The 12,773-nt window shown below is 67.0% G+C and overlaps 1 protein-coding gene across 1 annotated transcript in view; it reads right to left on the reverse strand.

Moving 5' to 3' along the window:
- Positions 1-2,290: 2,290 nt before the first annotated feature.
- The window catches only part of KIF1A (kinesin family member 1A), a 79,333-nt gene continuing 68,850 nt past the window's right edge, over positions 2,291-12,773 (reverse strand). The window contains 9 exon segments of the mRNA XM_076006120.1: positions 2,291-2,979; positions 3,017-5,130; positions 6,045-6,163; positions 6,907-7,099; positions 8,153-8,305; positions 8,951-9,075; positions 9,814-9,891; positions 11,484-11,684; positions 12,513-12,658. Coding sequence (XP_075862235.1) covers positions 5,088-5,130; positions 6,045-6,163; positions 6,907-7,099; positions 8,153-8,305; positions 8,951-9,075; positions 9,814-9,891; positions 11,484-11,684; positions 12,513-12,658 — 1,058 coding nt within the window. The 3' untranslated portion in view covers positions 2,291-2,979; positions 3,017-5,087.

Consider the following 12,773-nt stretch of genomic DNA (forward strand, 5'->3'; position numbering starts at 1 on the left):
GCGTGTGCACTCTCATTGCCCCCCTGCGCCTGGCCAGCAGGGTCCCCCGTTAGAGGAGAGTCCTGCTCTGAGCCTTGAACACCGCCGTTTCCGTGAGCGTCCTTTGTCCCAGTGCAGAGCACGGCGTGGTGGCAGTGTGCTTAACCACTTCGGTACGGGCGTCGGCTACAGCGACTTTAGCCGACAGCCGTGATGTGACTTCTCTAAGTTTTCTTTTATCAAAATAAAACTGTGAACATTTAAAAATAACGTAATGAAAACATATACGTCTATGTTCCCTGTTCTGATTCACGTGACAAGTACAGCTGCCTGTGAAGTACAACAAGCTTTCAGTGCCTCTCGTCACACGAGAGCCACACGGACCCGTCGTCAATGCACGGCACAGACTGCCGTGCGGACTGCGAGTGCCGGCTGCGGGCGAGGGTTGGCGGCCGGTGAGCGCCGAGCCCAAGTGGTTATGCGTCCCCAGGTGTCGCCACCCAGGGAAAACTACCAGATGGCGACTTTGCCAACAGCTTCCAGACCCACTCACGATAAATAGGTTCCACGGGGACAGCTGTCACTGACTTCTCAGCTGTCCCCGATGCCACCGCTGACCTAGACCGACCTCTTTCCTTGTTGGCTTTCTGAGTCCAGTTGCTTGAAGACCCAGATATTACACCCCCCCGCCCCGTTTCTGTTTGTGCTGTGTCGTTAATGCCGGAAACTCGTCCTATACCACGGGACCTCCTCTATGAACTGCTGGGCAGACAAGTATAGCTTAGAGCAGATAAAGTTAAAAATGTGTCCCTACTGTGTCACCAATACTCACAGCTCAAGTGTCATGCGACTGCATTCTGAAAAGCTGCAAAGGATATGACGTGTGTCCCCATCCTGCACTGCCAGCACTTCCCGAGAATGACTCTTCTAATGAGCAGCACACGCTCGGGGACGTCACCTGCGTGCTCCCCCTGCCGCCCCGGCTGTGTGACTCCGTGTGGCACAGGGTCCGGTCCCTGGCACAACAGGGCACACTGCTGCCTCTGCAGCCCACACGTAGGGGCTCGAGTGTGCTAGGGTGTTCTGCGACCCCCTTGTCCTCACAAAGCATGCCGAGACCCCCTTTCTCTCTTCATCGTAAAAAGGTCTACACCAGCAGGATATAAAGATATCATACATAGGTCAAAGCATCCTAGGAATGTCATTTCCAGGTGCTGAGTTTTTATTTTGTTTTTTTTCCCAACAGGGATATGATTCAAAACCTTCCCACCACTATTACTAGGTTTGTGCAAAAGTAAAGTAAAATCGCTCACCTCAGGAGGCCCTGGGGCTCCTAAGCACTGGAAGCCCTGTGCAGAGCCCCCCAAGTGTGTGGCTGTCGCCCCATCCTCCCCTCAGCCACCAGTGCCACGGCCTCCCCCAAACCCCTGCCACGCCTCGGGCGAGACCGGGGCCTTCGTGTGCACCGGCACCAGTACCCCGGGCAGGTGCGGACCCCACCCACGGGCCGGGGCTCTGCAGGGGACACCTGCAAGGCTGCCTGGGCGGGCGCGGCGGCCTGGCCCGAGGGTGCTGCCAACCGCGCCCCCGGAGAGGGCCGGGCGCAGGTTCAGACGGGGGCAGCCGGCACTCCAGGAAGCAGGTGAGGGCTCCAGGGCTGGAGTCCTCGCAGTCCTCCCCAGCACCCCCCTTCCCCGAGAGCCAGCCCCCCGTCACCGGGGAGCAGGACGCTGCCTCTCGCCGTGCTGCGCCTGTGACCACGTCCCAGCCCCAGCCCACGGAGCAGACGCACAAAGAGAGCCACCGCCGCGGCCCGCGGGCTGAGTTGCGTAAGAGCCACGTTTATTTCTGGATTGGACAGCGCCGTAAGTGCACACGAACAGTACAGGGCCTACAGCTAACACTCGGGAGAGACGGCGGGGGCCGCGTCGGTGCGCGGGGGTGGCGGTCATGACACGGGGACTGGGGGCCACAGCAGTCACGTATGTACAAGCCGGGGACACCACCCCCAAGCCACAGGGGAGCCCAGCACGGGCGAGCCACAGAACACAGGCCCTGGAAGAAACTTGGGTCGGCCACAGCTGCTGTCCACCGGGTGGGGGGGGCGGCCCCAGGGATGAGGGACAGCGCCTTTTGGGGTCCCCACGCCAGGCGAAGCTGGCAGAGGACCAGCGGCATGACGCAGCACACGCCTGTATCATCAGCTGCACCAGGGACCCCAAGGTGCCGGGACTCCGGGGCCAGGACTGGCAGGGAAGCCACCTCTCCGTGGCCATCATACGTGGCCAGTGACCCAGACGCTGGCGCCGTCTGAGTGACGGCTCGGTGCGGGAGGCCTGGACTTACCACCCTGAGCACGGCGGGTCTCGCCAGAGCTGGAGGGCCGGCCTGTCTGTAGCCCACCTCCCCTCCTCCCACCCGACCCAGCATGGCCGCCCCCAACCCAAACAGGGCCGCCGCTGGGCAGCACCAAGCATCCACATCACACCGTGGACAGCGGTGGCCTCTAGGTCTGCCTCCCCTCCCAGCTGCGCCCGGGTGGGGGCACCCTCCACACCAGCCCCTGCCTCGCATCCCAGACGCTCAGTGACTAGTCCTCGGCTCACACACGCAGGCCCTCTCGGGCAGGGAGGTCCCCAACTCACAGATGACTTCTCTCTCTGCCCCTCTGGGTTTCTGGACCCTGACCCAGGACCCCCGACTGGAGCAGGCCTGGGGGGCGGGGCACCGGGTGGCCCAACCCCGCTCCGAGCGGTGCCAGGTGGCAGCAGGCCAGAAGGAGACGTCCCCGGAGCCTCCGTGGCAGTGGAGGCTTCTGAATTTAGGGTGACGCCCAGGCCCCTCCCCTCCGCCCCACCACACGCTGCAGGTGCTCCACAGGTTGGCTGGCCTGGGACCCCTGTGGCGTGGTGGGCAGCCTCAGACCCTTCCACGCTGCGGCTTCAGGCTGGCTGACCTGCTGGCCGTGGCGGGCCTGCGCCTCCTCCTTGCTGCCTGTGCCTCCTCCCTGCCTGCGCCTCCTCCTTGCTGCCTGCGCCTCCTCCTTGCTGCCTGTGCCTTCTCCCTGACTGCGCCTCCTACTCCCTGCCCGCGCCTCCTCCCTCCCCCTCCCTGCCTTTGCCTCCTCCCTGCCTGTGCCTTCTCCCTGCCTGCGCCTCCCCACTGCCTGCGCCTCCTCCCTGCCTGTGCCTCCTCCATCTGTGCCTCCCAGCTGCCTGCACCTCATCTCTGCCTGCGCCTCCTCCCTGCTGGCCCAGGCCCCTGGGGCCCAACTCCTTCCTCCTGCCTCTCCTCTCTGCCTCCGGCCAGTCCTGACCACCACAGCAGTGCTTATCCGAGACACCGTGTGTCACAACTTTGCGCCTCCACCACAGCCCAAGGGCACCTGTGCGCAGAGCAGGCCCCAGTTCTGGACAAGGCTTAACGTCAGTCTGGGCTACGAGTCCTCACCTGGGAGACCTGCAGAGAAAACTGCCGAGTCCTGTGCTCTCAAGCTGTGGCCTCCTGAACCCGATTCTCACTGACAGATCCCCATGGCCACCTGGGAGGGCCTGCCAGGCCCTGGAACCAGGGCAGCAGGCAAAGGTGGCCCCCAACACACCACACCTGAGCCCAGGTACCAAAAGGTGAACTCAGTACTAACGTCTGCCTGGGCTTGTCCCGGCTGGCAGGCAAGACCCTGCGTGAGTGGGGACCCTGGCCCACCTGTCCTGCCTCCCACTGTCTGGAGGCAAAAGCCAAGGGCTTGCTCAACTTCAACCTCACCCTGGAACCTTCCCGCTCGGCACAAATGGAGGACGCTTACCCTGACCCCGGGCATGTGTCTGTCTCTTCCCCAGGCCCACGTGTGGCCTGCTCTGGTGGGCCATGGTGGGGACGGGCACTGCTGCTCGGTTACGGCTTCCCCCTGAGCTACTGAGACCTGCCTGTGGGCGTGACCTAGACCAGACTCCATGGGGATGATCCCCAGCTCCTGCATGGCCCTCAGGCATCGGGGTCTGCAGAGGGGACAGGGCAGGGAACACCCTGGTGTGGAAGGAAAGCGCTCGTGAGGACGATGACCGCCTCGCTGCCTGACCAGGACACACCCCACTCACGAACTCGCTCCCTGGACCCACAGGAACCCTCTCACCGGGACAAAGAGAGGAGTCTGCGTGAGAGCCCTGCCAACCGCAGAGCTCCTTCCCAGGAGCTGCCTGCACTCGCTCTGTCTCTCACCGCAGCTGAGAGGCCCCACCTGAGCCCCACCCAGTCCGTCACCCTGAATCCCGACCCTCCCGCCATCCCTGTCCCCAAACAGCTGTCTGCCCAGCGGTCCAGGGGGGTGGGTGAGTCTGCACTGCCCAGCTGGGGTCATGACCCCTCTCCTCTGTCCCTGCCCAGGACAGGCACCACAGCCCGGGTGCCATCGGCCCCACCACTCCACACCCTCTCCCAGGAGAAGCTGCCAGAATCGCTCTGAGAGTCCCGTTCCAGGGGGCTGCCCCGAAGAGACACAGAGCCTCCCCAGAAATGGCTCGAACCCTCTTCCATGCCACTCAGACCCCAGGCACCAGGAGACCCTACCGGGACGAGGGCCTGGGCAGGTGCCAAGCAGACACTCCTTTGCTGTGGCCTTTGGAGGTGGCTGCCCCGGCCATGTCTGTCCCTACTGGCTTGGGGGACGCACTTGGGCTCAGACGGGGGGGGGGTCCCTCTCAATCCTACAGGTCTATGTGGAGCATTAGAAATAAATACTTATAAATAGGACACGGTCTTATAGTTAATTTCTGAGTGGACAGTTTCGACGTCACTAACTAACGTAGATTAATTCATAATAAGTCTGTCTATGCTTAAAAAAATATTAGAACGACAGCGCAACCCCCACGACCCATGCCCTCGGCCTGGCCTGCGTGTCCCGGCCCCTCCCGCCCAGAGCACATTCTGGAAGAAACGACAACACACGCAGCCTCCGCTGGAGCATGACTGGTTGTGTGGCCCAGGTCCTGGCCCGGCAGGGCGGTCCTGCGGGGGACGTGGTTGTGAGCTGTCTAGTGGGGAGGGGCCGGCGGTGGACAACGGAACAGACGGGACGAGAGGGCCGGGCCTGCTGCTGTCATGGGGCTCCGTCAGACCCTCATCTGTGCAGACCTCCTCCGGGACAGCTTGGACCTGCAAGAGCCAGAGGGAGGGTGGTCAGGGCCCTCACCGCTACCTGCACCTCCCCGCTGCTTGCGCCTCCTCCCTGCCTGCGCCTTCCTGCTGCCTGCGCCTCCTCCCTGCCTGTGTCTCCCCACTGCCTGTACCTCCTCCCAGCCTGCACTTCCTCCCTGCCTGCACCTCCTCCCTGCCTGCGCCTCCCCGCTGCCTGTGCCTCCCCACTGTCTGCGCCTCCCCGGTGCCTGCGCCTCCTCCCTGCCTGTGCCTTGCTGCTGCCTGCGCCTCCTCCCTGCCTGTGCCTCCCCGCTGCCTGCGCCTCCTCCCAGCCTGCACCTCCTCCCTGCCTGTGCCTCCTCCCTGCCTGCACCTCCCCGCTGCCTGCGCCTCCTCCCAGCCTGTGCCTCCTCCCTGCCTGTGCCTCCTCCCTGCTTACACCTCCCTGATACCTGTGCCTCCTCCCTGCCTGCGCCTCCTCCCTGCTTACACCTCCCTGATACCTGTGCCTACTCCCAGCCTGCGCCTCCTCCCTGCCCATGCCTCCTCCCTGCTTGCACCTCCCTGATACCTGCGCCTCCTCCCTGCCTGCGCCTCCTCCCTGCTTGCACCTCCCCAATACCTGTGCCTCCTCCCTGCCTGCGCCTCCTCCCTGCTATACCCACGCACAGACCTGTGTCCTCTCTGGTCCCCTCACCACCCAGAGGGAGGGACACAGTCCCTGTTTCCTGCCATAGGACTAGGACGGGACCCTCCCAACCTGCCCGCTTGTGCAGAGCTGCCCACGCCAAGGTCCACCTGCCATGAATGGGCATCTGTGACATGTCCTTTGGGATTTCTCACTTCACACACACCAGTGACACAACGCCTGCACAGTCATCCCTAAACACATTAGGACCCTATGAGAGAAGGCGCCGCGGCTGGCCCCGTACCGGATGGTGCCGGCCAGGAGGGGGTTGAAGGCGTACAGCCAGTCGTGCATGTCCTTGTCGCTGGTGGCCTGCAGCAGGATGCCTCGGTGCTCCGTGCACACCGCAAACGTGTTGGGCGTCTGCGAGAGGGGGACACGCATGAGACGGCATGAGGCCGGTCGGCACCTGCCCATCTCCACGACACAGGGCCTGGCAGGCGGGGGAGGACACTGCAGGGATGACCTCTGTGATGATTGAGCCAGAGGGAAGACTCCACCCACACGAAGAGTGGGAAAGGCTCCCTGCCAGCCCTTCCCACACCCGGGCTGGATCCTTCTGGAAGCCTCTGTGGCTGGTGGGTCCAGGGCCACACTCACCCCACCCCCCAGGACTCTATTTGTCAGCTGTGTGCTCCCCGCCCTGCTGGTCCCAGCCTGTCCTCTTGAGCCCCTGCCATGGCGTGTGGGTGGCACCTGCCTTTCCCACCACGGGGGGTCAAAACATTCCTGGGGGCCTGGAGAACCCTCCTCCTCAGCCCTCGTCCAGGGCCACGGTCAGCCTAGACAGGAGCCCGGCAGAACGGCAGGAAGGCTCGCTGGAACCCGCCTCACCCACCCCAGGGAGCCTGGGAAGGGACTGGGTCGTTGACTGTCATGTAGGAGACCTCTGATGCTCACCCAGCCGTCTGACCAGAGCCCGTCCCCACCAGCCGTTCCCAGGACGTGAGCCCCCGGGTGGGCAGAGGGGCTCTGGGGCAAAGGCAGGGGACCAGTGACATTGAGCCCCTGTCCCGCCCTCCATGGGACAGGCCAGGAGGGCCCTGCAGGGCCCCAGGGGAGGGTGACACTCCACGAGGCCTCCCGAGCTGGGCCGGCCACCGCACCTTGAGCATGGCCTGCTGGTCCTCGCTGTACTCCACCTGCGCGGTGGCCAGATTGAGCACGAACCGCTCCACGCTGTCCTTGTCGCTGTTGTACATGTAGGCATAGGGCCGCCGCACCACCACATAGCGCCTGGCCCAGCCCGACGTGTGCGGCTCCAGGAAGTGCAGGTAGCCCTTCTTGGAGACGATTGGGCTGGGGGTGGACGCGGGTCACGGTCAGGAGGGGGCAGCCGGACGTGGGCACTGCGCACCGCCCACCGCCCCGGGAGCGCCCTGCAGCGCTCGCCCCTCCCCAGGAAGATGGCGAATGAGGGGTCGAAGGGCAGCTGCAGAGCCCCAACCTGGGAGGCTGGAGACCAGAACCACCAACCCACCAATCATCCCTGGGCCTCAGCTTCCCTAGCTGCAGCATGGGGAAACCTAAAGAGAAAAGCTGAGGTTGCCCCGGAGCTGTAATACCAACCCCACGACCACCAACTTTCCCACCTGGACACAGCCCCCAGCAGCCCACCTGCCCCTTCCCTGGGCTCAGAGGCCAGCCCCTGCAGGTGGGTCATGGCCCTGCCTGGCCTCACTGCACAGCTGTGCCCTGTAGGTGGGTCACGGGCCCTGCCTGGCCTCAGTGCACAGCTGTGCCCTGCAGGTGGGTCATGGCCCTGCCTGGCCTCAGTGCACAGCTGTGCCCTGCAGGTGGGTCACGGGCCCTGCCTGGCCTCAGTGCACAGCTGTGCCCTGCAGGTGGATCACGGCCCTGCCTGGCCTCAGTGCACAGCTGTGCCCTGCAGGTGGATCACGGCCCTGCCTGGCTTCAGTATACAGCTGTGCCCTGTGGGAGGGTCACGGGCCCTGCCTTGCCTCACTGCACAGCTGTGCCCTGTGGGAGGGTCACGGCCCTGCCTGGCCTCACTACACAGCTGTGCCCTGTGGGAGGGTCACGGCCCTGCCTGGCCTCACTACACAGCTGTGCCCTGTGGGAGGGTCACGGCCCTGCCTGGCCTCACTGCACAGCTGTGCCCTGTGGGAGGGTCACGGCCCTGCCTGGCCTCACTACACAGCTGTGCCCTGTGGGAGGGTCACGGAGACCCGCCTGACCCCCTGGTACACACTCGCCTGAGCTCCCTCTGCACACAGGTCAGGGCAGCCTGCCCCACCTTCCCCAGTGAGGGGACTGCGATGTCCTGCCTGTCCCCTGCCGGCGCAGGGCCAGCTGGGCGGTGCTCCCGTCACGGGCAGGGCCCCCACGCACCTGACCCGGATCTCCTGGATGTCGGGGACCAGCAGGCGCTGGGGCTCCTTGTCAGCCTCCGTCGACCGCACAGGGGAGGGCGTCTTCTTGGAGTCGGACTCTGGCAGCAGCTCGGGCTCGGGGCTGGGGGGCCGGGAGCAGGGCTGCGGGGTCCTGGGGAGCAGAGGAGCTGCTGCACCCCCGGCAGGCCCTGGCCGGGCCCGGGGCCGCCCCCACCTGAGCTCCATCCCCAGGGATGTGCAGGGCTGAGGCTGTGCCGGCCGTGCCCGCAGTTGGAGCTCCAGGGCCACCCTCCAGGGACATGAGGGGCACAGCAGGGGGTTCTCCTGGGACCTGGGGGCCATCGGGGCGGGGGGCCAGCTGGGGGGGCTCCACACGCTTCTCCCAAGGGGCTCTCCCGCCTCCCCCCATCAAAGCAGCATCTGTCCCCACAATTAAACTGAAGGTGACAAGTGTCCTCGGACTGCTAGAGTCGAGGGAGCTGCTGGCCTGCAGGCACCTGCAAAGGCTGCGCAGGGTGAGGGTCAGAGGGTGACGCCTCTTTCTGGGGGTGACGCCTCTTTCTGGGGATGACGCCTCTTTCTGGGGGTGGGGCCGCGAGCTGGGGTGGGGGCTCGTGTGCCCCCGGGAGAAGGGCCGGCAGACCCCCTCCAGCCTCCTCCCTGAATGAGTGTGGCCAGCCTGAGACGCTCGGCCGCGGGTGACCCACTTTCTCTGCACTCTGTGCCCCCAAGTCACAGCCACGGCCGCGGGTCGGCATGTGCCAGGAGCCTCTCCGGGAGCCCGGAGCGCACTCACCTCAGGTCCGTGGCTCCGTAGCGCCCCTCGACCAGAGAGGGGCAGGTGGAGGAGGGGGTGAGCGTGGCTGCCCCCAGAGGGGACATGGACGGGTCCCGCAGCAGGGTGACAGACATCTCAGAGAGCTGTGGAGGAGAGGAAGCCTTTTGTGGGGGACAGTCTCGGCCCACGGTAGGGCCCCCGCAGTGGTGGGCCTGTGCCTTTGCTCACACTCTACCTCCTCTTTGGGGCTCCCCCACCCCGCCTCCCAGCAGCCTCAGCTCAGTGGTGGCCACCACAAGACCCCAGCCACGCCCGGCCCCTACGTGCCCCTGGCCGGCCCCTCCCAGGGCTTCGGGCCCTGCCCTGCTGGGGACTCGGGTGCCACCTCCCTGCGGGCTGGGCTCTGGGACAGGCTCTGAGCTGCCACCTCCCGCCAGCGCCCTTGTGGGGCCAGACTGGTGGTGTCCACGGGGACTGGCATGGAAGGCGGGGGCGGGGGGGAGGTCAGGACCTGACGCCATGGAGGGGAAGCTTCCGGAGGCTGCAGGGCGAGGGTCGGCCCCCAGGGCCAGGGGAAGCCCTGCCCAGTATGGGACGGGGCAGCTGACAGAGGGCCGGCCAGGCGAGGTGAGGGCGGGAAGGGAACAGGACCCCACGAGGGCCTGGGTGGGACCCTTGACCCAGGCCCCACGCCCACAGGCCCGGGCAGACAGACGTGGCTCATGGGCCTCAGGTCCAGGGCAGCCAGCCACTAGCCACGTGGTCTGCCCTGGAGCGAGAGGGGTGTCACCAGGAAACGCCCCTGCCGTTCCCTTGGCAGCAGCCGCCATGGGTGCCCCGGGCCCCGAGGCGTGGCCCGGCAGCCCCTCCCCCACACACACCTTGCTCTCACTGGCGCTGACACAGACGTGGCTGTGCGTGTACTCCCGGTTGAACGTGTGCGTGAGCAGGCGCAGGCACTGTGGACAGAGCGCGCGGGGTCAGGCTCGCGGCCACCCGGGACCCAGCTCTGCCCGGCACGGCCGAGGCCGCTCCCCCCGCCCCTCCTCCGAGCACAGCGGGTCCAGGTGGCGGCATCTCCACCTGCCCAGTGTGGGGGGGGGCGGGGAACCCCCCAGGGCTGGGGAAAGTGTCGCCCACGGCACCCATGACACCCACGGCACAGGAGCCTCCCACAGCGCTGCCAGCAGCAGAGAGGGCCTCTCTGGGTGGAGGGGTGAGCTCCCCAGCAGCGCAGGTACTCAAGAGAGGGCAGGTCAATGCGCAGTGGGGGCCGCAAAAGGCACCAGAATCTCCCGTGTGGGTGAGGGGGAGACGGGGCAGACCCCCCATGCTCCCAGCTCCCGGGGCCCTGACCACAGCAGCCTCCGCCAACGCTGGGCCACCAGACTCCCCAGTGTAGGTGAGGGGGAGACGGGGCAGACCCCCCATGCTCCCAGCTCCCGGTGGCCCTGACCAGGGCAGCCTCTGCCAAGGCTGGGTCACCAGACTCCCCAGTGTGGGTGAGGGGGAGACGGGGCAGGCCCCCATGCTCCCAGCTCCCGGCGGCCCTGACCAGGGCAGCCTCCGCCAAGGCTGGGCCACCAGACCCCCCAGTGTGGGTGAGGGGGAGACGGGGCAGACCCCATGCTCCCAGCTCCCAGTGGCCCTGACCAGGGCAGCTTCCGCCAACGCTGGGTCACCAGACTCCCCAGTGTGGGTGAGGGGGAGACGGGGCAGACCCCTCCATGCTCCCAGCTCCCGGTGGCCCTGACCAGGGCAGCCTCTGCCAAGGCTGGGTCACCAGACTCCCCAGTGTGGGTGAGGGGGAGATGGGGCAGACCCCCCATGCTCCCAGCTCCCGGTGGCCCTGACCACAGCAACCTCCACCAAGGCTGGGCCACCAGACTCCCCAGTGTGGGTGAGGGGGAGACGGGGCAGACACCCCCATGCTCCCAGCGGCCCTGACCAGGGCAGCCTCCGCCAAGGCTGGGTCACCAGACTCCCCAGTGTGGGTGAGGGGGAGACGGGGCAGACCCCCCATGCTCCCAGCTCCCGGTGGCCCTGACCAGGGCAGCCTCCGCCAAGGCTGGGTCACCAGACTCCCCAGTGTGGGTGAGGGGGAGACGGGGCAGACCCCTCCATGCTCCCAGCTCCTGGTGGCCCTGACCAGGGCAGCCTCCGCCAAGGCTGGGCCACCAGACTCCCCAATGTAGGTGAGGGGGAGACGGGGCAGACCCCCCATGCTCCCAGCTCCCGGTGGCCCTGACCAGGGCAGCCTCCGCCAAGGCTGGGCCACCAGACTCCCCAGTGTGGGTGAGGGGGAGACGGGGCAGACCCCCCAATGCTCCCAGCTCCCGGTGGCCCTGACCAGGGCAGCCTCCGCCAAGGCTGGGCCACCAGACTCCCCAGTGTGGGTGAGGGGGAGACGGGGCAGACCCCCCATGCTCCCAGCTCCCGGTGGCCCTGACCACAGCAGCCTCCGCCAAGGCTGGGTCACCAGAGTCGCCCAGAGTGACGCGGGGCCCTGAGGGGCTGGGGACAGGCCGGGCCGCCCCACGGCTCAACCTGCCTTGACGGCCAGCTCCCGCTGCCTCTCGCTGGGCACCTCCAGGGGGGCCGGCCGGGCCTCGGCCGAGAGCGGGGAGGAGGCGCTGGAGGAGCTGTGGGACTCGGAGTCCTCGCTGGAGGCCGGGGACAGCGCCTCCGGGACGGGCCGCTGCGTGGTCTCCAGCTTCTCGCGCAGCAGCAGGTAGTGCCGGGTCTTCTCCACCTGCGGACGGCACGGGTCGCCCGCTGCTCCGTGCCGCGGCCTCGGCTCCCGGAGCAGCAGCAGCACGGCCCTCTGGGCCCATGCGGGCGCCCCCCCCCCCCCCCTGCCTGCGCGGAGCCCCACGGGCTCCGCCCGCAGGCGGGGGGGGGGGGGCGCAGCACTGGGCACCACGCCCGGGCCCTGCAGCCGGGCTTCGTGGCCCGCACTCGGGCCGCCCTCCTCCCTCCACGGCCTCGTGGCTGTGGCCGTGGGCCCACGGGGAGCAGATGGCCGCTGCATTCCCCACAATGGGTTCGGGGCCTGCTCTGCAGCGCTGCGCTGCTGGCCTCGGGCGCGGCCCTGGCTTCTCACTTCCCACATACACAGCCCAGGGGGCGCTGGTCTCCCTGATCAGAGTGACTGAGGCAACTTCCCTCCCAGGTTTCCCCCTCCCCCTCCTCCCATCCCCTCCCCCCATCCTCCCATCCCCTACCCTCCCTCTCTCCCTCTCTCCCTCTTCTCCGCCCTCCCCCACCCCCTCCTCCCCCCACCCCCTCCTCCCCCCATCCCCTCCTCCCCCCACCCCCTCCCTCCCCCCTTCCCCCTTTCCCTCTCCTTCCTCCTCCCCCTCCCCCAGATGTCCCCTCCGCCAGATGCCTCCTGGGTTAAGAAGAGGGCACTGTCTGCTCTAGGCCAGCCATGTCTTTGTTGCATGCTGCAAGGCCCCATGGGGGGCAGTGTGAGTGTAACATGGTCCACCCTGCAGGTGGCCGGTGACGCCCTGACCATGGCCCCTCAGTGGGTGCCGGGCCACCTCCCTTGTCACTGTGACCCCGCCCCGCGCCCCACCTCCTGCAGCAAGCTGAGCTTCTCCAGCTCCCACTGGTGGTCCAGGATGAGGCTGTCGCTCCGGGGCCTCCAGCCCGCCAGGTTCTCCTCGCCGCGCACATAGGCCACAGACGTGTCCAGCACCCGCCGGCGCCGGCGCTGCATCCCTGGGGGAGACGGACGCCCCGTCCCTGTCCGGCCCTGACGGCAGCAGCTGCCACCGCAGAGCCTGATGCTCGTCCCGCGACGCCACACCGCCACCCTCGCTGTCCCCGTCTCAGG

Source organism: Microcebus murinus, chromosome 8 (assembly GCF_040939455.1).
Source record: "Microcebus murinus isolate Inina chromosome 8, M.murinus_Inina_mat1.0, whole genome shotgun sequence".
Taxonomy (NCBI): Eukaryota; Metazoa; Chordata; class Mammalia; order Primates; family Cheirogaleidae; genus Microcebus; species Microcebus murinus.